The following is a 27,860-nucleotide window of genomic DNA, read 5'->3' on the forward strand; positions in this document are numbered from 1 at the left end:
TCGACAAACACACACACACACACACACACACACACACACACACACACACACACACACACACACACACACACACACACACACACACACACACACACACACACACACACACACACACACACACACACACACAAAACACTGAGCCAAGAGAATGAGTCACCATCGAGCAATGATGTCACACTACTGCAGTGATGTCACCATTCATGCTGTTCTCATGGTAACCGTGCTGAGGCCACAAGGCGGGGGACGTAAACACGCACAAAACACTTCCACATTACTACACATCTTCATACAAAAGCCTGAACACACACACACACACACACACACACACACACACACACACACACACACACACACACACACACACACACACACACACACACACACACACACACGTCGTGAAATTAAATCACTGCGGAAATTAATGTTGCCGGTGGTGTCTGCGGACTCTCATTTACTCAGCTGGACAGCAATGGAGAAATAATTGAACACAATGAAATGACTCATGAGGATTGAGCTTTGACTTGATTACTCAGTACAGGCAATCACTTTTATATATTGTCCTCTCACAAGAGATGGGAACACTAACGCACAAGTTTGATGTTGAAAGGTGAAGAGAATGTCCTGTTTATAAATGCAGATTTAGCTTTCCATTTAGTTAATGTGCTTTTCCTGGGTTCAGTGTTTGTGGGCATCACTAAAGATGCAAAACTAAATTTGTTCCTCAGTCGCCTGCTTTCACTCCTCTGTTAAACTGTGTCCACTAACCTTGCCCCCCCCCCCTTCCATTCCCTAGCTGTCCATCAGGGATCAATAGAAATCTATTCCGAGCCTCGCTGCATCAGGCTTCAGTTCAGTGGAAAACCAAACATCACAAATGCGCACACAGTGGGCTGTAAGCAGCAGAGAAACAGTGAATCACACTGCAGTAATAGAGGTCACAGCGATGGGGCGTGCAGTTTGCAGAGTGGCCGCAGGATGGGGCTGTCGGCTCAGTCACACTCCAGCGTCTTTGCGGCGTGTCAGTGACATTTTAACTGCACCGGCCCTGCAAAGACCATGAAAAGGTCAGCTGTGTAGTTTCCTCATGGCATTCTGGTGATCATGTACAAGCAGCATGAAACAATCGAGGCAGAGAAGCACAGGAAATGACACAAATCTCAACAGACATCAGCGTTCAGCTTCAAAAAAAGTACACTTTATCGCACTGAGTCAGAGCAGCACTGACCAATGACCTGTCGGACGGACATGGCTGCTAAGCAACCTTCCCTCACACTGTGAATGTCTCACTTGTAGAGAGTAAGAAATGATCAGAGGAAAGAAAACGTACCTCTAACTACAACTACTGCTACCATCATTGCTGTAAACACACATTGTAGTAGTGCTTTAATCCTTTTACTTCTCATGACTCTTGGTGATATCAGCAGTTATTAGATTTTACAAAATTTTCTCAGTTAAAGACAACTAGAGGTTGCTGTCATTACCTAGAACATACACTACTGTCCAAAAATCTGAGATCACGAAAAGCATTTTTGTCAGCAAAGATAACATTAAATTACTCAGAAATGCAGTCTAGACATTGTTAATGTGGTAAATGACTATTCTAGCTGGAAACAGCTGATTTTTAATGGAGTATCGACGGATTTATTTAAAGTTTACAAACTTCGGTTGAATCTAGAAAAAGCAAGGGAATAGGATTATTAAAAATCCTTGACATGACAAATCTGATGAAAGATCCTACAGAGTTTCATGTTAAATGTAGGATCCAGCATTTCTGGATGTGATACACATTGTAACGACTAATATTCAGGATAATTCTGAACTATTCCTATTCAAGTGTGTCTGTTTGAAGCTTTGCAGCTCTCTGGAACTGCAAATCAGTGCCCACTCCTCTGCACATGTAAAGCCATTACAAATAATAGTACTGAATAACAATACTAATGCTAATTTTGCTACTAGTCGTGTAAATACTGCTAATAATGCTAATCCCTCAAAAATGTAAAACCCAAGCAAAATTTTCAGAGTGTAGGAAACTGCTTTTACTTTTAATATGTAGAAATGCAGCTAAAATTAGCATTTATTTTCAAAGATACTCAGTTTGAGAATTTGAAATCAGCCCATAATTGTGTTGAGATGGAGATCACTGTACAGCACAAGGCTTTCTGAGTGAAATAAATGAACAGACAGCTGAAGAAAAATCCACCTAATACTACAGAGTTAGTAGTGGTAATAGCATTACTAATTCTGTATCTATTGTCAGACAATGTTACTTGAAAATTCTATCAAAACTGATTATTATTGCCCCAGAAATCTCTACAAGAGAGACTAGAGTATGTAGATCACATTTGATTAACAAATTGTGTTTAACAAAGAATAAAAACTACTGGCTGTTTCTTTGTCTTCAGGAAAGTAAAATGGTTATTAGTTTATTAGAATTCTCTATGGTATTCTGCTGACATGGAATGGAGTAAACTACCTCCTATAATAAAAGAGGAGTCACACCTTCCTTCCTCTTTTGCCCACTGAAAACTGTGTATCAAAGTTATCTATTTAGAAGTTGGTTTTTCATGAAACTAATCCCTTCCTGCTTTAAAATGGCTTTGATGTAGCTCTACACGGTTGCTTCTTTCCCAGATCTATGTAGTCCCTGCCTCTCCATTCAACCACCCCACTCTGCTTGGTGCAGTCTGTTCCTGACTCTTCTCAAACACTGTAAAACGACTCTACACAACACAGTAGTGAGCTGTAATAGGGATGGCTGTGGCTCAGGTGGTCGAGCGGGTCATCCAACGATTGAAGGGTTGGTGGTTCGATTCCCGCTCTCGCCTAGTCGTGTGCTGCATGCCAAAGTTTCCTTGGGCAAGATTCTGAACCTCAAATTGCCTACCAGTGACTGTTCCACTGGTGTATGAATGTATACTGACTGATGTTGCAGGTTGATTAGCAACCTGCACGTGAATGGGAGGAATTGTTGTAAAAGTGCTTTGAGTACTCTGATGAGTAGAAAAGCGCTATATAAGAGCAAGTCCGTTTAATATTTGAATAATTCAGCCCCTATATGTTCAAACTGGAAGAACAAGTCTGACAAAGAATAATGATCCAGAAAATACCACTATGCAAACTGACAGGATTAGGTTGCTGTTTTTTTTTTAAGGTTGTATAAAAATAAATCTGTGGTATTTAGACTGTTACTGGTACACTGCCGTGTCAAAGTGGACATGCTCAGCCATGACACTGATTGCTAATTCAATCTTCAAGCAGATATAAGTTAAAAAAAAACAAAACTTGTTTTTCACCAGATGAGGTATTGCAAGGAATGAGGAGATCCATCCATTTTCAGATGAGATGTACAATTATTCCAGTGAGTTCTGGGTCGACCCTGGGGTTTCCTTCCAGTTTGATGTCCTCGGAAAAGAAAGGCGCCCTGTAGACATCTTAATCAGATCTATACCCTACCTCAGATAGCTGCTTTCAACATGAAGAAGCAGTGACTCTTCTGATGTCCAAGATTCCTATCTCTTAAGCTGAGCCCAGCCACCCCACGGAGGATACTAATTTTGGCTGCTTGTATATGTGATCTCATTCCTTTGATCACTGCTGTGTAGTGGATGGATACTAAAATGTGAGAATTTTTTTTTAATTTACTTGAACTGCATCAACCAGCCAAGATCAATGCCTGTGATGTTTCCTTTTAACGTACAGCACTGTTGAAAAGCTTAGGGTCACCCAGGCAATTTCATGTTTTCCATGAAAATTAACACTCATGTGCTAACATATTAATATTATTAATTATTAACATTCATGTGCTAACATAATTACACAGGGGTTTTCTAATCATCAATGAGCCTTTCAACACAATTAGCTAACACAATGTAGCATTAGAACACAGGAGTGATGGTTGCTGGAAATGTTCCTCTGTACCCCTATGTAGGTATTCCATTAAAAATCAGCCATTTCCAGCTAGAATAGTCATTTACAACATTAACAAGATTGCATTTCTGATTAATTTAATGCTATCTTCATTAAAAAAAAAAAATGCTTTTCTTTAAAAAATAAGAACATTTCTAAGTTATCCCAAACTTTTGAACAGTAGTGTACATAACAGGGTTGATGGCTTGTCTAAACATCATGGACTTGATCTGTTGTCAGTAAAAAATTATGTTTAAAAAGTATCTTTATGTCTTTTTTTATGTGCTTCACAGTTATCAACCCAGTAGTACTGAAGCCACTGGGGTGAAGCTGCACCATCTATCACAGATATCCTCAGGCGTTATGCTCCAGCTCCACTGAGCTGTGAAACATAGAATATTTTTTCCCGTTTAATTAAAAAATGAATGATTTTGTTCAGTTATCTCTGTATTAACATGACCGTGAACCACAGAGGCATTCAGCTGCTGTAAACCCCGACACTGCTACAGTCAGCACGCACGAGTAAGGACGCTAATGGCCCTGTGTTAAACTCAGTGTACAACCTTGATTTTTAATGAAGGTTACATCCATTATCTGCTACCTTTAGGCTAATCCATCCCCATCCCCTGATAAACCGCTCCCTAACTCACTCTCACTCTCACACACAGTTAGCAGTCTTGGCTTCTTTCAAGTTTAAACCTATTTACGTATCTTTTCCACTGCTTTCTACTTTTAGGTGTTTTTTTAAATGATGTGATAATAGGTGTAGTTTGCTTGTTCCAGTTCAATATAAGTAGAATATGAAAAATCAGGGAGCATACTGCAGTTGAACATTAAATTCCGCCAATATGGGATGAAAATGCACCTGCTTTTCTAATGATTCATCCAGTTTTTCAACGGATTTGCCAACAAGCAACATCCCCTCACTTGGTCTCACTTGTGAAAAAAAAAAACCTTTTTCATTTGCCCCTAGATTAAATGGCTCATCATGATGGCTATTTTTTGCTGTGTACTTAGCGAGTGCCTGAACTTCCCATGAGCCTCTTGGGCAAACTGCCTCGCCAACAAGGGGATGTTGGGGTGGGAGGGGGGAAGAGGCGGGGCCGCACTGAATAAGGAAGCAGGGCTGTGATTGGCCAGCGGGAGGGGGAACGAACAGGAGCCAGGGAGCTGAGAGAGTGATTGAACGGGACAGGGAGGGAGGGAGGGAGGGAGTGGAGGGCACTGAGAGGGGATAGAGGGAGACGAAAGAGGTAGCAGCAGATGGACTGCTGCACAGCCTGCAACACACTCAAAAAGGACAGCCTGTATGTATGACAGTATGTGTGTATGCATGCATACTGTAGCAGAGCAGGAACTGTGTGTAGGATAATGGTGGGGAAGGAGTGAGCACCTTTCATGTCCTGGATGCAGAGAAATAATCCTCTTGGGGAAAAAGGAAAAAAGGGATAAAGAGAAGTGAGCAGGAGGCAGAAGAGTGAACACTTTTGCTCTTCACACTTAAGTTGTTTTCAGGGCAGGTGCAATCCCAGCAGAAACCACTGTAGCAAACCAAAACATCAATGTGTGTGGCAGGAGAACCTCGATAAATGCTACGGACTGTGGCGGGACTTCTTGTTTATTTGGTTGCACCACTTCTCTCTTCTTTTTTTTTTCACTTAAGAAAAATACGGCGGTTTTATACGAGATAAAATAGCCTGGCTAGCTTTGGGAGCACACACTGAGGGATCCTCTATGGTGAAGATGAGTCTGGATCCTGTGCAGGTGATGAGCGGACAGGTCACGGAGCTCAAAGTTGCCCCTTCGTCCAACGGGGACAGCAGAGGATCATGGGAAGAGAAGGAAGAGTTTGACCAAGACCATCTGGGCCTGACTGCCAAGCCAAAACCAGTAAGTGTCACTGGCCGTTGAGAGCTACCTGTATGTCTGTGTCTAACTGTTATTATAGGTGTAAAGGCCTTTTTGTTACGAAACTGGACAACAAATGTCTTCCAAACATCCCTGTCCCTCTTTTCCCTCATCTCCTCTGCCCTATTGCTGCTCCCTCCAGGTTATTACTTTAAGTCAGATGTTTACATCGCTCACATGCGACTTAAAGCGTAAATAGGGGGACTGCAGGACAAGGTCATGCAGAGCACATGTGTGGAGATGTGTTTTTCAGTATATAGTCTTTAAGGTCAGACTCGTTTTACACCCTTACATCTGAAGGAATTCTAAACAGACACACAAGAAAACTTTAAAGGTTTGGCTGTTTATACATGAGCATGCCAGCCAAGAGCTTAGAGGCTAGGCTAAGAAGCTACCCTAACTGGATTACTTTTATTATTGTCACTCATCTTTGTCACTGGACTTTATTCTGAGGGCTCAGTCATGTTGGATTTTTCAAATACCATTCTACAACTTACCTCACAGCATATCAATAGAACTTACAGCAAAGTTCTAATGATCTGTGACCCCAGATGTTCTTTAATAAAACTCTAAAAGAGGCAATATTCACTTGGCTAGAAGTTCATTGCGAATAATGCAACCGTCTTACGGACTTTACTTAGTTATGACTTCTACAGTAGGTCCACAGTTCTGCCTCCAGAGCAGACAACATGTAGAGATTTAAGACTCCAGTTTGCAAAAGGTTAACATGAATCTGAGCTGACAATTACAGAGACGCAGTCACACTCACTGGCAAAGGTTTAGTGCTGTTTATAGCATTGCAGGACATCAACATACTGAAGAGGACACGCTGTTGCTTTTCCAGGGATTCAGGGAACACACTGCTGAGTCGCCGTGAAAGGGAGTTACTGCAATCTACCACAGAAAAACCTTTAGTAAGCTTGAAAGAACAAACATAGAAGAATGTGGAGACAGAAAAACTCCAATGAGTGAACAAATTACTCCAGACTGAAGTCAAGTGGCTAAAAGCTGAGTAATCTCTGCTGCTAGAGGATTAGTCACAGTGGTGTATTTTAGACTATAAACATCCATTACCATGTCCTAACATAGCTTAAGTATCAATCCAAATATTACCGCATTACGTTACTGTCTAATGCACCGCACAGATACATTTCGTGTACATAACAGGATGACGGTAAACTGCATTTGATTGTTCATCAGAGGTAATGGACCAGGCAGATTATAGGGCTTTTATTCAAATGAATATCTGTGAAATTAGATTATGACACTTATAACTGAGCAGACTACAGAGCGGGCCATTAAGATATAATTTTGTGCTCTTTATCATGGCATTTAAGTCATACATTTCTTAGTATGACTATTTTGGACATGATTCATAGTCACACTTTAACACATCTTTTCATTTTGACAAAAGACCCTCATTAAAAGCTGTTATTTCTACAGAAATCAAACATCATGAAATTCACTTCATGATGCACTTTATCCAGTGATACATTTCCGTGGACGACAGCCCCATTAAGCATAACTGGCCGACCAAGAGACTGAGTATAAAAGATAAATAAGAAGGTATTGCAGTTTTTCAGCACTGGGGCTTTTTCGTTCAACAGTGCAGGTTTCATTAATAAAAGAGAAATGCAGTGCTAATTAATTATCTAATTTTAATTAACATTAAATGGCCTGGTCAAAGGAATTAAGTTGCATTCATGGGAAATTAAAGCCACTTTTCATCTCCATTTAACCTGCAGATGAGAACCGAGAAGGGAAAATGACTCAATGCTGTAAATGAGGTGGGATTTTCTGTTAACTTACCTTTTGAAAATTAAATATAAAAATAAAAATTTGAAAATGAGTAATTTACCAGTAGATAGGTGGGACGGAAGAATAAAACTCAGAATTCACATATTCTGATAAGTAACATAGCTAGATGATTACCACCTTGATTGATGAATTCAAATGGAATTTATTAGGCAGTCATTACAATATGAGAACTCATGTTCATCAAATACTTACACTGGTCATAAGCCATCATGTTTTGATGTTACTATCACCATTTATACACCACCATGATGAAAAAAATCTCAATTACTGCCATACAAAAACCAGAAAGGCATACAGAACAATACTAAATCAAGTCACTATTAGCCCCAGCCATGTTGGAGAACTTCTCCAAGTAAATCTATAGATTTATGCTTTCTTTTCTATGTCTTTCTGGATCCTACACTGAGTCCATAAGCCTGCAGGCCATTTTAGTGCAGCCCAAATCGTTATGTGTGTTCAGCCCAGAAAAATTACTGTCAGAGAACATCTTTCAGGGATTTATTCATTGGAGAAAAAACTTCCTACTCCAGGGAAGGCCATGATAACACTACTATGTGGGTCTTGTCGAAGATTTTTTTTTAAACTTACAGAGAAGTCCTAGTTGGGTATAGGTCTTTTAATTTTGCATTTTGCAGTCATATTGCCAGAAAGCTATGTTTGAAGGGTTTGGAAGCTTTGGAACCTTTCTGTAGTTTTTGAGAAAAATGGGTTTAGAGTTTTGCGTTTTCTAACATTCAAAGTGCCACCGTATCGCTATATTTGGGTTGTGGTTTCGACCACATTATCACTAAAATCTAGACCATAAAATGTTACGGAAATTAAATTAAAATTATATTAAAACTCAGTTTGGATTTATTGTGGGTTAGATCACTCTGCTTCTAACCCCCTAGTTTTATCCGGATTAACCAAAATTAGATTGAATTCCTCCTGAAAGATGTATAAAGCAACACTGAAAAATACTGTACACACCAAATGTGTAATCACACATTATATCTGGGATTCCTGTGACTGCCTGGCTCATATGTAGATTTTAATTAAAGGACAATAATGGCCTGATTTCAGATCCACCACGACATTAACATTACTGTTACTGGCGGTTTTAAGTCACACTCCATGTTACCATATCCTCAAAGACACATACAGACTGCATCATCGCTGGCCTTTATCTATAAATATCAGCACCCCGCTGCTGCTCACCACTCCACCCACCCCGACACTTTCTGCTCACACTCTCACCTCTTTATTTTTCCCACTGCTTTCCCGCTCCGCCTGGTGTCTGGAAATCCCTTCCATCTCTCACCTTTTCATTCCCCAACGGATACAAGGAATGTCTCACAGCCTCTTGACGTGTAAATAACTGATGACTCATAGATCTGGGTTATGCACAGATACCAGCTCTGCTGATGTGGCAAAGCTCTGATAGGATTAATGTAAAGAGGGGAGCGCTGAGAGAGACTTCAGACAAACACATGCGAATGTTTACTTTCATTTACAGCAAGTTGAATTATTTATGGCTGCCTTGGCCATCATACGAATCAATACGCTTGAGGTAACTACAGTTGCTGTGGGTTCCTGTGCAAAAGAGCCTTGTGGTCGATGCATTCCCAGTGGGTGGGAGGCCCCCTGAGAGAGGGCAGGCAGTTAACACTACCGGTATCGAATCGCAGCAAAGAACTGAACTCTTGCTCTGGGATAACTCCCAAACTGTGCGACATGTTATTCATAGAGTAAACTGACTCTAGCAGATAAGCTGCACCAAAGGTCTTGTACATCTGCAAAGCTGTCTCTAAGCTCCTTGTTCTCCTCTGCAAACAGAGCTCTTTAAATATAGTTTCACCTGTTTTTCGACATATATATTTTATCGACTTTAAAAAAATGTTCAATGTCAGACACTGCAAGAAAAAAAGAAGCCTTAGCAGGACACCTAAACTCCATAAAAGAGATTTAAAGATGTAGAAAATTCTTACTGCTGAATAAAAACAAACTGTCATTCTGCTAAGGTGACAGGGAGACGAGCCCGGAAGGTGGAGGGAGGCGTATTCTTCGTAAGTATGCCCCATCGTCCTGTAAGATCAAAAGTTGTGTCCATGGCTACTGAACGACCACCAATGCTGCCCTTCCACCCTGTTCTAACCTCCTCTGTGGTGGCTGTTGATGTGCCTGCATGATCACGGACACGTGCACTCTACTAACCAATAGCCTGACCTGATGCATCATCATGTGTGCTGTCATGTTGATTCATATTGTCCTGGATGTCACTGGCTGGACTGAGCTATAAATCCAACACACTGGGTTTTAATCACTGGGCGGGTGTGGCTCTTTAATGTGTTTACTCACTGTAATCTTTGGTTAGGGTTTAGTTAACCAATTATATGCTCTTGTGTTGGCTTTAAATCTATCCTCATGTTGCTGCACTACAGTGAGTAATACTGAAAGAGTTTTCAGTGTTGTGACAGGGACGGCAGGAGCTTCAGTCACAAAGGCTGCACAACAGGTCTGTGTTTCAGTGGGAATAGTGACTAAAGTGCATTTAGATTTATGGTAAAGCCTCTATACATTTGATGACAGTGTTGCTCGTGCTTTAGTGCAACATAAAAGGGAGCAGAAGAGCAGCTCATCTTCAGGTGACAGAGTATGTCACTGCAGGATTTGATCAGTCCATCGACTGAAATTCAGGGATATCATAGTGTTGTTGTGGTGCTTGAACCCCTCATTACAAAATGAACGGCTATTGGACTGTTTAGTGGTGCGAAAACCATAGAAGTTGGTCCTATTAGGGTATGGATATAAGCGATATATAAAGTAATGCATCACCCTTCACCATGTTATCCACAAGTGGACGAGTGCTCATGTAGTGTACACTAAGAGAATAGTACAGATCTGAAAGCTTGACCCCTCCACTAAAGGCATCTGTTGGCTCTGTAATGATGCACTATTCTTTCCCTTTTATTTGTTCCCTGTTCATATGTCAAGATAAGGAACATAGTTGTTTGAAAAACTAGTGATCTAATATTGTAGTTTAATAAACATTTATGTGTTTGGGTGGCCTTTAGCAAGCACCATTTGCAAACATTTGGTGGCTTATCTGGCATTCAAGTCAGAGGAAATGTGATCGAAAAGAGTCCTGTGTTTACAGCTTTCCAAGGTGACAACTCAACAACTCAAAATGGAAGCTACTGATCTCCTAAGTGCTACTGCTTCTCTCTCATTACTGCATAGTCCAACACGAACCAACAAAAAACAGAAAGATTCAAACACTAGCCTTCTGCAGAGAAAAGCGTACTGTACAGTGTAGTTTGAACAAAGTGAACAATGTCAAATGAGTGTTTTAAACAACTTTGGGAGATCCTTGTTTGGTTGGTAGTACTTCCCACTTTTCTGTTTAAAATGTGACATTCCCAATCATAATAAGGATTTTTTCTGTTGATATGGACTCTGTCTACAAGTAGGAAAATGATAACTACTGTAAGTCTGATATGAAACAAAATTGGCATAAAAATGATTGGTTAACAAGAGTCCAGGAGTGAGTTGAGGTGTTGCTATTGTATAGTACAGCACATATTGTGTGATAGAGTAGATGGTTTTAACCAACAGAGAGTACCGCTAAGATGCTAAAAAAGAGCATTGGTGAGTTTTATGGAAAGGAATAAAAGCAAGGTATAAAGGTGGAGTATGTAGTTGTATTTCAGTTCACTTTGTCAAATTCATTGGATATCTCCTCAGTCAATTCCAAGTGTATGTTCTGAGTGTGACTGGAGAACCTGAGGACAGTACGCACAAAGATAAAGTAGCCCAGCCCTATAAATTACCCTCTGTCATCAACTGTTTCTCTCTAAATGGGACCTTACTTTACAAAATGAACATCACACAGTATTAAAAGAAGTTTCAAACAAGTGACCGAGACCATAAACTCATTAAGAAAATGCTTACTGAGATAGCGCGGCAAGTGTGAAGTTGGGGATTTTTTTTTTTTTTTGCCAAATTGTGCTACCCCCTGGTGGCTGTCAGAGACAATGCAAGTCTAAGGGACTTATGCGTTGGCTTAAATTTTGGACAACTAGAAGCTTCATCTGTTGCATAAGATTCACTGGAGTAAAAGGGATGGTAAATCTGACACGTCTATCTCCTGTAAGCATGTTAAATCACTAAACATCAACAGTCTTTCTCCAGGATGGCACACTCCACCATTAAATACCTGCATTACTGCACTTCCATTTTCTTTGTGATCAGGAAGCATGACAAATGACTTTATTTCTGATCGCAACTGAGCACATGATTTTTTCAGAAACACCATTGCTGAATGAGAACTTGCACAGCCTTACTGCAACTAGTGAAACAGAAGCACAGATGTGATGCAATGACTCCGACTACCTGTGTAATAAAATATTTTGCTGTCTTGTAGAGCATACAAAATGTTCACTTAAACCTCCTTTCTGAAGAGGACAGGTAACTTAGGTTATGTTTTATTTTAAGACATCTGTTAATAACACTGAACACGTGTAGCATGCTGGACAATCCAACTTCTGCTCATTTAAGTTGTGCCTGCAAAGCCAGCTTGCTAACATCGGCATGGATTCCCTCTGCAGATAATGTTTCATTCATGTCGTTTCAACACATTTATGTACAAGACAGCATCATCATAGCGAGCTTCACCTTCACGTCACCTGCACTTTCAAGGTCCTGTGGGTTCATTTTGTTTTGTTCTGACAAACAGCAGCCTTCACACCTCCTGTTCTCTCCCTCTCCCTCTCTCTGGTGACAAAAAAATAGTCTCATGCATGTGTGATGCAAACAGCACCTTTACATGCCTGAACGGCTGCATTTGTATGCACAGTTATACAATATATTGGAAATACCTGCATGACGGTGAACCATGTTAACATTCATGAAGCGTTTAGTGCCATACTTTTCTCCATAGCTAAATGTATTGAATCTGTTGTGGAGATTTGTCACACAGTTGTGTGCGGCATAAATGCATAGGAATGAATGACAAAAGAGGACTGAGAGTTGATGAAATAGGAATGTATTAATATGTATGAAGACACTGTGTACAATTCAGCTCAGTGCACACAGAAATACCAAACTTTACTGATGAGAGGAATTGTTAAAATTGGATAATGTTTGATGAAATCTGCCTTTCATCGGACGAGATGTGGGTCAGGATTAATCCTGAGGAGGTGGTGTGTGTGTGTGAACAGGTAAGTAGGTGACATATCAGCAGGCAGCAGTGTTATGATGGAACAAGGCTAAATACAGGAACAATGGCTCAGTGCACCTGTCAGCACATGTGGCCTATTTACAGGCATAAAGCCATTGTGACTAGGGCACACAAAGATCTCAATGGACAGATTTTAACCCTCACTACAAATACACACACTTGCCCAACATGCACTGTGATGTGAAGCATCTTAAACTGCATCCAGACAAAGTTTTAATGATTATACTGCCCAGACATAATGCACGACACACTTGTAAAATAAAAACATCCAAAGTATTCTTAACAGGGTTTTGTTTCAGGCTCAGTTTTCAGGTAAATAAATAGAGTCATCCATTCCTCTGACACCTCTACCCTCTCCTTCCTGTGTGTCTTCCAAGTCATCATGCCATTGGGTTATTGCTGCTCGCTTTTTTTTTCACCATTCTCTTCCTTGTGCCTCTTTTTCCGCAGCCAAAGCCGGAGAACGCAGTGACTATTGCCGTCTCTTCTCGGGTCTTGTTTCGGACTGAGCGGGAACAGAAGGTGTTTGAGCAGAAAGGTGTGGAGGAATATCTGAGATACCAAATCGAACACGAGAACGAACCCTTCGCCCCCGGACCTGCGTTCCCTTTTGTCAAGGTTAAATCACAAAAATGTCTGCAAATAGGCTTTGTTTCATCTTTTTTGCTGTCTTCAGTTAATTGGCCGACTGTTGTTTTACCCTGGCAGGCTCTGGAGGCGGTCAACTCTCGCCTGCGGGAGTTGTACCCACAAAGTGAGGAGCTGTTCGACATCGTTTTGGTCACATACAACCATGCACACGTAGGAATCCGGCTCATCAACACCATCAACCATCACAGTAAGTCTTGCAAAAGTGAACTTGACAAAGTACGTGCAATCTGAAAATTTATGACTTTGACGACCCTTTGTAGCACTATTAAAAGATACAACACAGCAGACAGAATACTGGTTTTAAATATCTTCTTGTCAAAGGGTAATGCCCCACAAGTTAATAATATATGACATTTCAAGCAGCCACGCAGGCTCTTTCACATCACTTTGACAAGCTCATTATCTGACTCCCTATGTAGCCAAATTGAACATATGCTCCCCAAGTCACTTATTCAAACACCGAGTTTGAAAAGACCTAATTTGTTTTACCAGTAGGGGAGAAAATGATCTAAAATGCTGAGATCCAATTTTGTGCCTTTGAAGTGGCTGTCAGACATTTTTTTAAATGCACACGATGCATCTAGAATCATTTCACTTGTGGCCACCAACAGCCTTAAGTAATTTAGAAAAGAGGACAGGATGGTCAGCTGACATACAGTTCTTCAGTGACAGGTAGTTGTGCTCACAGAACATTTTCGACACGTTTGATCGAGCTGCTTTGCACTTTGCTGACCTCAAGTGGTCATGAGAGGAAACTACTCAGCAGACCGAGATACGATATTAGGAGCATTTACAGTTGCATGTCAAAGTATTTAAAGTATATGCGCATAATGAACTCCTTGAAGCTATGTCTGCATACAACGAATTTTCGTTTCGGTGCAACATAACCACTGGGTGGATTACATTCAGAAGCATTTATGACCGCCATTGGCAGGAGGTGGTTGGGGTGGATGACGGGTGTATAAAGCACAAAACCAGAGCCAAAATACGTCATACCAGGGACTGGGACAGCTCATGTTTTTGTTTAAATGTGAACAAAAATGTTGTGTCTCAAGTCACAGCTAACGTTTCCTGTAATAAACCATCCACCATCTTCCTTTTTAAACTAACCCCAGTGTAGTGAGGGGCTAAGCATTACCATTACAGTGTTTCTAAAATTCATAGTCACTTGGTGACCCAGTAGCCAAGTGGTTAGAGTGTATAATGCTTGGGCAAAGATTCCCCACTTTGGTTTCGAGTTGCTGCATGTCAGTCCTTGATTATACTCCATAGACAGCATGGACACAAATGTTCTGCTCGCAGCCATACATTCTAGGGAAGCGCTGATTAATTCTACGTATGCGTACTACTACTGCCCGCACCAGCACAAACTTTGAACTGCATGTGGACATCCTCAGTCTTGGGAAGATAATGAAAATCATGTCATACAGACATACAGATCCTTGCGGACATTCGCATTGTTGTGTATGTGGAAAGTATGACACTGACCTCACTCTCTTTACCTCTATGACTTGTCTCTTTGCACTTTCTTTGTCTAAGAGAGATAAGTGAGTTATTTCCACAGCAAAATTGGATATTTTAGTAGAAAACATTGTCATCGGGATCACACAATAGCTTGGTGGTTAGCACTTTTGCCTAGCTAAAATCCCCACTTTGCCTTCACGGGATCTTTCTGCATGGAGTTTGCATGTTCTCTCTGCCCATGTGTGGGTTTTCTTCAGGTCCTCCGGCTTCCTCCCACAGTCCAAAAACATGCTGAGGTTAACTGGTAACTCTAAATTGTCCGGAGGTGTGAATGTGATTGTTTGTCTCTATGTGTAGCTCTGTGATTGACTGGCGACCTGTCCAGGGCGTCCCCTACCTTCACCCTAAAGCAGGTGGGATAGACTCCAGCCCCCCGCAACCCCAATGAGGATTAAGTGGTGTATAGAAAATGGATGGACAGAATATTGCCATCAACATATTACTGATATGCTGCTGATCATCATATTTTCAACTTGCCAAGTTCATTACCATTTTTCTTCATTACATTAATATAAAACATCAGTTATAATTATGTGTCCAAGAAACATATTAGCTGCTACAATTTAGTTGAGTAGGAATGTGACTTGTAGGAGATTTGATGTAGCTATGACATCGCAGATGTGCTTCTCTTTAAAAATATAACTACAAATAGAGGCTGCTATAGAGACACTTCATGGAAACCGGAAAAACTTCAGCATGGACTGCTTGTGTTTTTGTCCAACAACTTTCTCATCCTAGTGGAGATTATTGATTGTGAGGGTGACATAAGCAAGTTGAAGACAGGCTTAGGTATGTGTTGCTTTTCAGTAACACACAATGAACAAAACCATCTCTACTGAAAACCCACTGCTCAACAAAATGGCAATGAAGAAAAGAAAATACAGTGACTGCACTCAATAGTCTCCAAAGAAACAAAACACATACAAGTTGGACCAAAATGAAACCTCCCACTTCCCACAGAGTGCAGAGAACAATCTGCTGGTTCTGTTCTTCATGCCATGGTGTCCTTCTTATGGTGAGAAAAGACAGCCTTCCCCAAGGTTTGCCTGTGTGACAACTCAACTAAATAGCTTAAAATATTCTGCTTTAGTTAATCAAGAGGTGAAATCCAAACTTAGACTGGGTAACTTACTGACTCCTTATGCAACACCAAGAAAAGAAAATCAACACTGTAAGATGATAAGACACAGACAGGGATATAATGAAATAATCCAAACGGGTCAGGAAATGGAAGCTGACGCAGGCTCAGCTGAGAGACAAACAACAGAGTGTATGAACAGCTGACTGACAGGATCCTTCCCAGGGAAAATCTCAGACCCTGTGATGACATCTTCCTCACAGACCACTTCCTGCTCAACTCCTCAAATGTTTTCAGATCCTTAGAGCTTCAGGTCGGGGGGAGTTCAAGATTACGCCTCTTGGGACACAAGAGGCCTGAAAGAAAAACAGGTCTGACTGGAGCCACCAGATGCTTTCATGTTAGATCTCTCTGGTGGCCCTCTGAATGCGAGGCCCTGTGCATTCAAACAGTCCCCCGACCTGTGGCCTTTCCTACAGAACTAACGGAAAACAGTTCTCTGATCCCAGCTTGTTCACGGCCACTCCTGCAGCGGATCCTCCTGAGCAGCACAGCTATAAACATGGTTTAGACAGAAACATTTACTTGCTCTTTTAGCTTGAACAACAGAGAACCATTCAAATACTCGTCTGTCTCTCAGCAGTGCTCAGTCTACCTATTTATGGCAAAAGCAGGATGATGTATAACTTATTTCTCCTCGCATTTATGGGGAACTGCACTGTTAGAGTTTGCACATGGCTCTGACTGACAGGCGTGCTGTAGGTGCCAGTCAGCAATTCCATGCATCTACTTATCTATACATTATAGGACATGAGGGCCAGATTGAATGACAGGCTGCGTAATGTGCTCTGTGTGTGGATAATTGAGATTTCATGTGACAACTTTACATCCTCTATGGAAATCTGAACTGGACCCTCATATATGCATTAATATACATAACATCCAACTGTATCAGGCACACACCTTACATCTATAAGAGCAAAATGTTAAACCGCACGACGATGCTGCTGCTTCTTTGCTGTGACAGAAGTGTCTCTGCAGTCGTGCTTTGCTATATTACCATGTTTTAGATCTTCTGAACAAACAAATAAATCACACAGGGACAGATGATATCTAAACATGTTTGCAGGCAGGACAAAAAAGAAAGAAAGATACAAAGACATCAAGGGTGAGGACATTTTCCCTCGAGCGACTCCCACGCTCTAGCACCAGTCTGAACAGCGGGGTACGTTTGAGAGGTTTGAATCTATGAGGTATGGTACAGTGGAGCAGAGGGAGGTCAGACTCGCTAGAGCCCGACTACAAAGCTAAGTAAACCATTCAGGAAATCTTTAGAGGAAAGTTAGTTGTTTGCGTGACATAGAGATCACTCAGTGGGCTTCAAGCAACACTGTCCCTTTGTTTCTTCTAGTTTCCATCTCATTTTGCCTCAAGCCTGTTCTTGAGTCACGTTGTATATCTCTGTCTTTGTTTCTTGCTGCTATCTTTAAAACTGCACAACTCAACCTGCACTTTGACTGAAAAATTAATATGAGAATCCGGGGAACATTCAAAAGCAGCCATATACAAACGGCTTAAATAGCATGACAATGACACAAAGCGCGCAAGCAAATCCACCTCTGAGCAGCTCAAAAAGAACAAAAAAAAGGTTTTTGAATGATCGAGTCAAAGTCTAGACTTGAATCTATTAGAGATGCTGTGGCAAGACTTCAAAAGGGCAGTTCGAAAACCATCAAATGTAGCCGAATTACAGCTATTCAGCAGAGAAGACTGGTTCAAAATCCCTCCGTGGTGATGTACAAGACTGATCACAAGCTATCACAAACTTTTAACTGCAGTTGTTGCCGCCAAGTTGCTCAACCAGTTATTAGGTTCAGAGGGGCAACTTTTTTTTTTTCAATAAATCTTTCAGAAATCATATTTTAAAAACTGCTTTTTGCTGGTTATATCTTTCTTTTACTCAAAACATATAAATAATTAGATGAGTTACTTTGATGATTTAGAACATCAGACAAATATACAAAAACAGATTTCTGCAAATACTTTTTCACATCACTGTACTGATAACAGGCAGTACCTACTTGCTGCTATTTTCAGTGTACCAAAGTTCCTGCTAGTCTGTAAGCCTGCATGCTGAGTATAATAAAACACTCAACTGTACCTGCCTTCCTTCCTCATGGCTGCCCTTCCTGAGTCCTCCTTCCTGTCAGGTCATAATAGAGGATGATATTGCACAGGAATCTGCAGTAAGTTACTGAAGCTGGTCTCAGTGAGAGAATTTGCCTTTAAAAAAACAACGATAATTTATAAAAATAAAAATTACAGAATCTAAAGCAACTTTCTCTCAATGAACTGGCAGCTTGGTGGTTATGATGCTGTGAACAGAATATGTTCTATATATTTATAGCAACGGTCCCACGTCAGTTTTAATAGGAAACACATCCAAGACCCCCCATGGTTAAGAGGTCTGCTGGGAAAAAGCCACTTGTTACCAAACTAATGAAGGCAAAAAAAAAAGCATATTGTAATGATGAGCTGTGCAAAACTGACACCAGTCTGCATTTTGCTGTGTGTGTGTGTGTGTGTGTGTGTGTGTGTGTGTGTGTGTGTGTGTGTGTGTGTGTGTGTGTGTGTGTGTGTGTGTGTGTGTGTGTGTGTGTGTGTGTGTGTGTGTGTGTGTGTGTGTGTGTGTGTGTGTTGAATCCCTGCTGTCTAAAATCCATCTGGAAAACAATGATAAACCAGACATTTGCATGGATGCACATGTCACAAATGCTTAATTCAAATCTGATTTAGATTTATTGCACGCTGTTTACACTGAATATATTTAGACAGGCGGTGTTTATTTATGCAAAGTGTTTAATTTACATTAGCATTGTCTCTTTCGATGTAATATTTGGCTGTGAAAAATGCTGACTTAGTGTGGAAGGAGGGAAATCCCGAATAAGCCACATTTTCAGTTTCAGCTAACTTAAAGGACCACTCCCCTGATTTCACAGATAAAGGTCAGTTTATTAGTCATGGTGTGTACAGCTCAGCCTGTGAGAATGGTGATATAATATCCTCTACAGCTCTGGAGGGAGCTTTGTTAAGTCTGAGTAAATAAACTCTGTGATGTCATTGGGATGTTGCCAGGCATTCTTATTATTATTATTATTATTAGCAGGCGTTATGGGGAATGTCGAATCCAGCACTTTGGACACACTCCGTAGAGACTAAAAATCACGTTTCATCAGTTCTCACAAAATGTCTCATATGAGTTTGAAAATGCTATGAAAGCCTGGTACTAAATGACTGCAATGCCCCTTTAATGCGGGTGAAGCCTTTGATAAGTTTCTTGCCCTGACTAGAGCAGCTTTGAATAAATGTCATAACCCTGCCATGTCTGTTTTCATAAATCTCCCACCCGCACTAACCTTCTCCTTTACTACGTCTCCATCCATCTCGGGTGTCACACACCTTTTCACTCCATTATAACCTTCCACTCTATTCAAATTCATTCTATCACCCTCTCCACGCCAACATTAGTCTATTACTTCACTCCCATGCCCTTTCTAACAGGCCCCCTCCATCCTCTGCTCTGTCTGCTCCCTGATAAATATCACCTCATTTTACCTGAGGAGACAGATATGATCCACAGCTCCGCAATCATGGATCTAATTACCTAATATCAGTTTCCTCTCCACATACCGACTCGCCGCTGCTCTTTGGATCCAACCACAGCAATAAATTAAGAGGCAGCGCTGGCCAAAATGCAAACAGACACTTTCCCAGCAGTCTTAATACCGTCCTCCTCTCGTCTGCCCTCCCACGAAGCTGTCTTGCAATCCAGCTCTTCATGTTAGCCCCCTCTTTGGACCCTTTCCACCTATTTGTAAGTTTATCCTCTCAGCCTGTCCTTACTGACAACTCCCCTCCGCTTCGCCTTCTATGGCTCCTGAAATGACTCATCCTGAACTCACTGACAGCTTAAATATGGATTATATGTGTCAGTCTCTGAGATCACGTGATGTTGGCCGTATTTCCTGGCATGTTACCGTACAAACACATACATGCAACAGCACTGTAACAGATCTCTAAGGTGGTGAATGCTGACATTTACCACTGAGTGTTGGACTGTAATTAAAAACCTTGTTGCTGTTTGTTCCTCTTGTTCCCAGACTTGTTCATTGAGAGGTTTTGTATGACGGGAGGAAGCAGTCCTATTGGCTACCTGAAGGCATGGCACACCAACCTCTACCTGTCTGCTGATGCCGACAAGGTCAGGGAGGCGCTGGCTGAAGGTGAGCTCACACTACTGGACACATGAATGAGATTTCAATCAAGGTTTTAACATTCGTAATGTCGTACCTGGGAGAATGTTTAATGGCATTTGTAGTCTAAACGGCTCTTTTTGCCGTATTGAACATCAGTAAGATTAGACCCTTCCTGTCTGTACAAGCAGCACAACTCCTGGTACAAACTCTCGTCATATCACGCATCGACTACTACAGCTCCGTACTGGCAGGGCTCCCCTCAAGCATGGTCAAACCTCTGCAGATGACTCCGAATGCAGCAACACTTCTGGTTTTTAATCCAGCCAAAAACAGCACTTGTCACTCTGCTTTTCAGATAGTTTCACTTACTTCCAGTTGCTGCCAGCATAAAATTCAAAACTCTGACACTTGCCTACAAAACTGCCATGAAAACAGTTCCCTCCTACCTGAACTCTCTCATTCAGGTCTACACTCCCTGCCACTCACTACACTCGGCCAACTAAAGGTGCCTGATAGAACCACAACCCGGCTCATAGTTGACAGCTAGGTGGTGGAACGAGTTACCAAACTCTGTTCGATCTGCAGAGTCTCTCTCAGTCTTAGGAAGAAACTAAAGACCCAGCTCTTCACTAAATACACACACAAAAAAAAAACTTTTACCTCCCACACTGCGTATAGGCACCAAAGTCCAAGTTATTACACTTGAATTTGTTTTATGGCACTAATCCAAGTTGTTTTCTCCTCACTAGATCCTTGCTTGTGTTGTATCTGCTCTCAGATGTACATTGCTTTAGGTAAAAGTGTACCCAAAATTGTAGAATTGTGGATTGTGTAGAAAACAGACTTAACTCATAGAATAAAATCAAATTGAGAGAACGAAATATTAGTAGAACATTGGACACGAAAGCTTCCACTATCCCCTGGAAACACCTGGAAACTGGACCTCCTATATGTCTGCTAGTGTTTATTACTGATGCATGTGGCAATAATATGAGCAGTTTTGACAAAACGGCTGCTAAAGATGAACCAACAGGTAGTTGCCCCAACAACAGTTATGCATTTTTTAATATATGCTATGCTAGGTTAGATGCAAAGAATGATACTGCTCTCATGTTTGTGTCTTCAACAAGATGCTCGAGTCAGGAGCTTGATTTCAGGAAACAATGAAGCAACAACTAACCTTCTAATTACCAGTAGCTCTCATGAATGAATATTTTCTATGCTGGTTGTGTAATCTGAGCAAAAACAGATGGATACAATATGACAAGTTGTAGTTTTACAACAGGTTATAAGCCAAACTATTTCTTGGCTGGAACAGTGACTTCCTGAAGTCCTGCTTGGCAGCTTCACAGTGACACCAAGACTCAACAGGCAGCTCTTAATCAACATTAGAGACGTGTAATATTTCTCTGTGAAAAAAAGACAAATAGTCCTCATTCTTTAGTAGGAGTAAAACTAAAGGATTTCCCTGTAGGTGACAAACTTGTGTTGCAAATTACCAACTAGGCACTGCTGCCTTTCCCACTGCGTTGGAGGTGGATGATTGTGATAGATAACAGTGGCAGAAAGTAATAATTAGAACCCTGGATTCGTCCTTCAGATTCTGATACTCCTACATGTATTCATGCATACTGGACTCCTAATTATGATCACATTTTTGGAGAAACACATTTCTCTTTTTGAACATGGAAGCAGTTTCACAAAACAAATGCAAATCGCACATGATGCCACTGCCACATTCCACAAATGGCTGTAAATCTGATATTATACACATTTGCAAGTCCCACACAGCTCCCACACTCTCATGCATGTAAACAGTTTTGCTTTGATCTGTGAAATGTGTCCAAATGAAATCCTTTAAGTTACCTGGAAGCAATTTAGATCTTTCAGACTCTATAATGAAACTCGTGCGCCTGCAGAGTAGCATGTATGCGGAAAAAAACAAACCAAAACAAAACAAACTCATGTTTTAGTCATTTTTCTTTACTCTGCCAAAAAGTGGCGACTGGCGTACATTTGTCTGTCTTTCCGTCTGTGTGCAACATTACTCAAAAATGGACCAATGGATTTGGATATAATTTTCAGGGAAGGTCAGAAATGACACAAGGACCAAGTGATTAGATTTTGGCAGTGATGCAGCTTATTGTCAGGATAAATGGATTCGTTAAGGATTTCTGTACCATTGCGAGATAGAGGCACGGCCTCACTGTAACTATGACAAGTGTCAGCTGCTATGTCAGATCGCATGATTGCGATCCTACTACAAATTGGGACTTATCTGTTGGAAATGATACAAGGAACACCTGATCGAATTGTGAGGGTGTTTCTGAGTCCCATCAATTCTAGCTTCCCGCTACATATTTAGATGAGGCAACTCGGTTTCTGAACATAACGTACACATGCATATCACAGCCGTTTTGTTTGTGGGTACATCTTTATTAAATGGCCACATTCTTTGATGCCGTGATTTCTGTTCATTAATAACTAATAAACAAATGCTGCATTTCTGACAATACCGTATGGGGCTAGGAGCAGCCTTGGTGGAGTACTGCGCTCTCTAAGTGCTTTTCTTGCTACGAATGCTCTCACATTAAAACTACCATTTTCAAAGCTTAATAGTATTTGAATGTCTTTCCTGCTTTTCAGGCACCGCAATCTTAACTGCTGCCTTATAGGAATCATGGCAAGTTCTGCCTTTAATTTCACTTTAAATGGAAAGTGGTTCCTGTATAAAGCAACTTCTATCCCACACCAAAATCACTGTGCTGGGATTATACATTGTGCAATATTTCCGTCCTGTTTGCATAACAAGAAGCAGTGACATTACCGTAAATTGGCATATTGATTATTTCCTCCCTTTGCATTTTATTCGATGCATTCCTATATGTCACGGCATATCCACACACACACACATACACTAGGAGAATAACCGACATCACATTTGCTCTGCCTGTGGCTCTAAATATGTATCAGTATTTGAAAACATGAGCCTCCCTCTGCCAGAGAAATACAAGAAGTTAATATTGTGGAAGCAAGACATACTGATGTGAAATTTGTGAGACTTGAGGTGATAACCGCTTCTGAAGGTGTCAATCCGTTCAGCGCAGCACATTTCATGTTGCATTATTGCTGCTGTGGAAATGGAGACGCTTATACAGAAATACAGCAGAGAAATCTGTGTTTTCTAGCAGTAAGAACCAGAAACCAACATACTGCCGTCAGGTAGCGTGACTGTGAGCTGAGGGCAAATTAACTGGAGTGCTGATTGATCACAGCATGATCACATAGCTCTCAAGGAGACTTCGGGGACGCTCTCCATGTGCCTTACAAGCTTTATGTCAGTGATGCTGCGACCCTGTGGGAAGCACACAAACACACACAAATAGAGTCATGCAAGGGAAGAGCCCTTGACATTCTACTCCAAAGGTCTTAATTAGCTGTAAAGCTGTTTGTTAATCCTTCCTGTAAGGTGAAGGCCACAGCAAAAATCTGTTTTAAGCACTGAAGCACTAAACACTACATTATATTGTTTTTGAGCAGGTCTTTGGTAACAGTCCGAAGAAAAAAAACTACCCTTTATCAGGGAAAAACTCCAGCAGAACCAGGCTCAACTGGTTGGGATGAGGTAAAGGGGAGAGAAAAGGAAAGGCTGTTCTTTTCCTCATAATTTATCCATTTGTGTGTTCAGGCATTGCAGCAGCCACCATGTTCATGCCAGAAAAGCTGACGGAGGTATCACAGTCCCAGCTGCGGGTAGCGTTTGACGGTGACGCCGTCCTTTTCTCTGATGAGTCTGAACGCATCTTCAAGGCCCACGGGCTGGACAAGTTCTTCGAACACGAGAGGGAAAATGAGGACACGCTGCTGGATCATGTTTGTATATTTTAACGGAAATGCGAATGTTTTCTTTCTTAACAATAGCAATGTGCCATCATTAAGGATATCCCACATTTTAATCCCTGAGGCTGAATTAAAAAAAAAGTAATCACAGCAGATTCCATTTCACACTTTCCCAGAATGAGGTTTGGATTTCTGTCATTCATGAAACAAGCATAAGAATGTAGGTGAGCTTAAAACTAATCTGTTTTGTAGGCTTATACTGCCTTAATCACCTGTAAATGAATATGCAGATGTTCTCCCCATATAATCCATTTTAGAAACTGATTGTTCTATAAATATGTTATGCAACACAAAATTATATCATATGATGAATGGATTGAATAGGCAGTGAGATTCAGTCTGTCAGCTCCTGTGTCATTCTGTCAGACAGCCAGCAGTTTAAGAAATTAGCCGTAAGCTGTGCAGGCGTCACACTGCGCAGCATTAAAATAAAATGAGGCTAACTCAATGAGAGTTTGTTCAGGCTGAATACATAGAAAAGCTCTGACATGACAAAGAAACCTCAGTGGATGATGTAAGACATTAAACACACAGCTCACTGGCTCTTCCTCTCCTCTCTGCCAGGGTCCCCTGAAGGGTTTCCTGGAGGCGCTGGGGAAGCTCCAGAAAAAGTTCTATGCTAAAGGCCACCGCCTGGACTGTCCCATCCGCACCTTCTTGGTCACAGCTCGCAGCGCAGCGAGCTCCGGAATTCGGGCGCTGAAGACGCTCAGAGCCTGGGGCCTGGAGATCGATGAGGCCTTGTTCCTCGCAGGTGCACCCAAGGGCCCCATGCTGGAGAAGATTAGACCCCACATCTACTTTGATGATCAGATGTTTCACGTGGAGGGAGCGGCAGAGATGGGTACCATCGCTGCCCATGTTCCCTACGGCATCGCACAAAAACACAACGCCAAGCAGAACACTGGTGTGAGGAAGTAGGCAGCAGGACTTCAGCTGTCAAAGGCGCAGAAGAAGGAAGGGATGAAGAAACATCTTTAAAAAGAGCCAAAAGAAGAAGCATTTAAAATGAACTTTTAATGTTGAGTGTTTGGGAATGAATCATTTCCATAATGCAGCAATTTAACTGCAAGTTTGTTTGATCGTAATGTCATCTGTCTCAGCTTAATGCGATTAGGAGTTACACAGAAGACTGGATAAAGGTCAAGTAGCGGTCTGGAACCTGAGATGACCTGAATGCCCACATGTCCTTCTGCTACACATTTCAAAGCCTCCGTCTACTGAATACTGCTGTGTTTTATCAAATCTCGCTTTCTATGGCACTTTTGAAGGTGCTTATTTGCCACAGAGAACTGGGTATTTCCTCTCAGCACTACTTGTCTTCATGAAGAAGACACATCTTCACTGCTGCAAGGCTGGAGGACACTAAATGAAAGGTTTCACAGGCTCCTGTTTAAGTAAAGCACTACACTGTATGTTGTCAATAGAGCACAATGCAGAGATATTATATGGTTAAAGATTATAGTGATGTTCTGTAGTATGAGAGTTAAAGTTTCTGTGTCAGTCATTTTATAGAATGACTTCACAAAATTGTAAAAATGTTTGGTTGGAACTCTACAGAAAGTTGTTGTATATTACTGATGATAGCAATGCTATCTATTCTTCTGTTCAAAGCAAGTATAGAAAGCCATAAGTTTCAGTTGGTGCCTTAAGAGTAGAATTATACTTCTCTGGGCTGCATGTAGGCGAGAGTGCACAGTTCCTTTTATACTTGTATGTACTATGTTTCTGTTTTTACCCACATTTCAACACTATGTCCTGACAGGATCTGAGTCAACCACTGGAGTTGTTGTTGAGCCTCTATGACATGTCCATAACACACTCCTCTACTGAGATTCTGCTTTGTACCAAAAGCATAATTCCATGACTTTCAACTGCTGTAGGATGGAGTGCCATGAAATTCAGTATAGACATTAAGGCCAAATTCTCTTTAGCCTCATCTCTATGCAAAAGCATTAATGTGCAATAGCAGGACTTGTCCTGTTGGCAACGAAGGTTGATGAGAAATCAACCAGGTTGCAAGTATATAGTATATGCACTTTTGCCATTCGGCTACCAAACATTATGAGATGCATTTCATTTTGAAGAAGATGCCATATTATTTTAGTTTTTGTCCTAAACCTGAGGCTGTAAGTTTCAGTGGGTGCCTTTAGTTTCAATGAATGCATTACTTATAGGCAAGTGTCCCTGACTTTAAAGGTAACATCATGAACAAGTCAAAACTATGCATGAGTTTCTCTTACTCAAAACCGCTCAAACCAACTAAAATGAATTCCCATCTATTGCAACTCACCATTAGGGACGCTAAAACTAAAGGTCAGTACACGCTGTTTGTTCATCCAACCAAATTTGTAAAGGTCTATGTTGTACAACTAAATTTATTCTTTATAATTCAGTTAAAAAGATGGAATTGAGGTAGTTTCTTCTGGACTTTGCTCGGCACGTCTCAGGAATAATTGCATTGACACGCTGCTGCAGTCCAATCTGTAGCCAGCTGCTGTATCCTGCAAAAAGCCTTTCAGAAACATCCAGGGGAGTCCCATGTGTTTTCCTGTGTTCAGTATAAGTGGCCATATGGCTGCTGGTGTAGTATGAATAGAACTGCATGCACAATCACGGTCCACTTTCAAAGTCTACATCAGTCATGCAGAAACCATGAACTGGCCTCAACAAATACAGACGAGAGCAAATAAAGTTGAGTGAATTCTGATCATTTGGTTCCACTGATCTTACAAAAATAGCGAAGTTTGATTTCTGTGTTTAATGGATTCGGTAATTCTGCTTTCTGGTGAGCATTACATTTGCACAGGGATTATGTGTGCTTAGCCTTTAGCCCCTGTTTAAAAGTCAGTCTGGTGGCTGAAGGAAATAAAACCCCTGTGTTAATACACCGAGTGAAGTATCACATTATAGATGTGTATAAGGCAGCTATCGTGGCTCTCCTGTAGATCAGCGCTAGATCAAGATCACACTCTGCTAAGGTGGCATCCATTAATGTTGTGTAACCAATATAATTGTCAGCTTTCGATCAATACCTTGTTTCAATTATGACTTCTGTTTGATTTAAACACAGAAAAATTGACTTTCATTGGCAAAATGGCCTCAGTGGCCTTCAGAAGATGTCAGTCCACTTCACATCCCTCCGTACTGCTTCCACTCTGTGTGTTCTTAGCGATGCCTCATTACACCTCATCAGCTTTCTGAGAAACACGAAGCTCAGGAAAGTGACAAGCAATCCATGGGTTTAACCTGACACCCGAGACAATTAATTAAACGCATGCATCTCTTGGCGCTCGTAAACGATGGCAAGTTATCAGCGGGTCCAGATTCAGCAGGGAGGGATAATCAAGACTTGAGTTTGGTGACGTTCAGCGCATGAAGCAGCGGTTTTGTAACAGCTTTGTTGTCAGCTTTGCAGTAAGAACATGTCAATGAACAATAAATAACAATCAAAATTTCAGTTTGTTTTTGATTTATTAATGAAAATAGCCGCAGATTGAATGGCTTCTGTGAGGAAACATGACGGGGACTTGTGCTTTGGGAGTCACTGCTGTGCACTGCTTCAATCCACCATGCAGTGGCAGCATTGGAATAATGAATG

General features: G+C 41.2%; 2 protein-coding genes across 3 annotated transcripts in view; both read left to right on the forward strand.

The window, feature by feature from the left end:
- The window catches only part of hpca (hippocalcin), a 194,394-nt gene that overhangs the window by 30,951 nt on the left and 135,583 nt on the right, over nucleotides 1-27,860 (forward strand). The window lies entirely within an intron of this gene.
- Nucleotides 5,138-27,719, forward strand: nt5c1aa (5'-nucleotidase, cytosolic IAa). Of its 2 annotated transcripts, XM_022207955.2 has the most exons (7): nucleotides 5,138-5,796; nucleotides 9,633-9,677; nucleotides 13,301-13,468; nucleotides 13,559-13,688; nucleotides 20,264-20,386; nucleotides 24,048-24,232; nucleotides 24,824-27,719. In XM_022207955.2, exons 1-7 carry the CDS (start codon nucleotides 5,641-5,643, stop codon nucleotides 25,178-25,180), a joined length of 1,164 nt encoding a protein of 387 aa, XP_022063647.1. In that variant the 5' UTR covers nucleotides 5,138-5,640; the 3' UTR covers nucleotides 25,181-27,719. The 2 variants fall into 2 exon arrangements, with proteins under 2 accessions (XP_022063647.1, XP_022063649.1); XM_022207957.2 differs by lacking the exon at nucleotides 9,633-9,677.

The sequence above is a fragment of the Acanthochromis polyacanthus genome, chromosome 11 (assembly GCF_021347895.1).
Source record: "Acanthochromis polyacanthus isolate Apoly-LR-REF ecotype Palm Island chromosome 11, KAUST_Apoly_ChrSc, whole genome shotgun sequence".
Classification (NCBI taxonomy): Eukaryota; Metazoa; Chordata; class Actinopteri; family Pomacentridae; genus Acanthochromis; species Acanthochromis polyacanthus.

Excerpts from the sequence above, each read along its gene's own strand:
- nt5c1aa (XM_022207955.2), top strand. The coding sequence starts at position 5,641 with ATGGTGAAGATGAGTCTGGATCCTGTGCAGGTGATGAGCGGACAGGTC. Across the intron at positions 9,678-13,300 it reads TGGAGGGAGGCGTATTCTTC|CCAAAGCCGGAGAACGCAGT; the intron begins GTAAGTATGCCC and ends CTTTTTCCGCAG. Across the intron at positions 24,233-24,823 it reads AGGACACGCTGCTGGATCAT|GGTCCCCTGAAGGGTTTCCT; the intron begins GTTTGTATATTT and ends CCTCTCTGCCAG.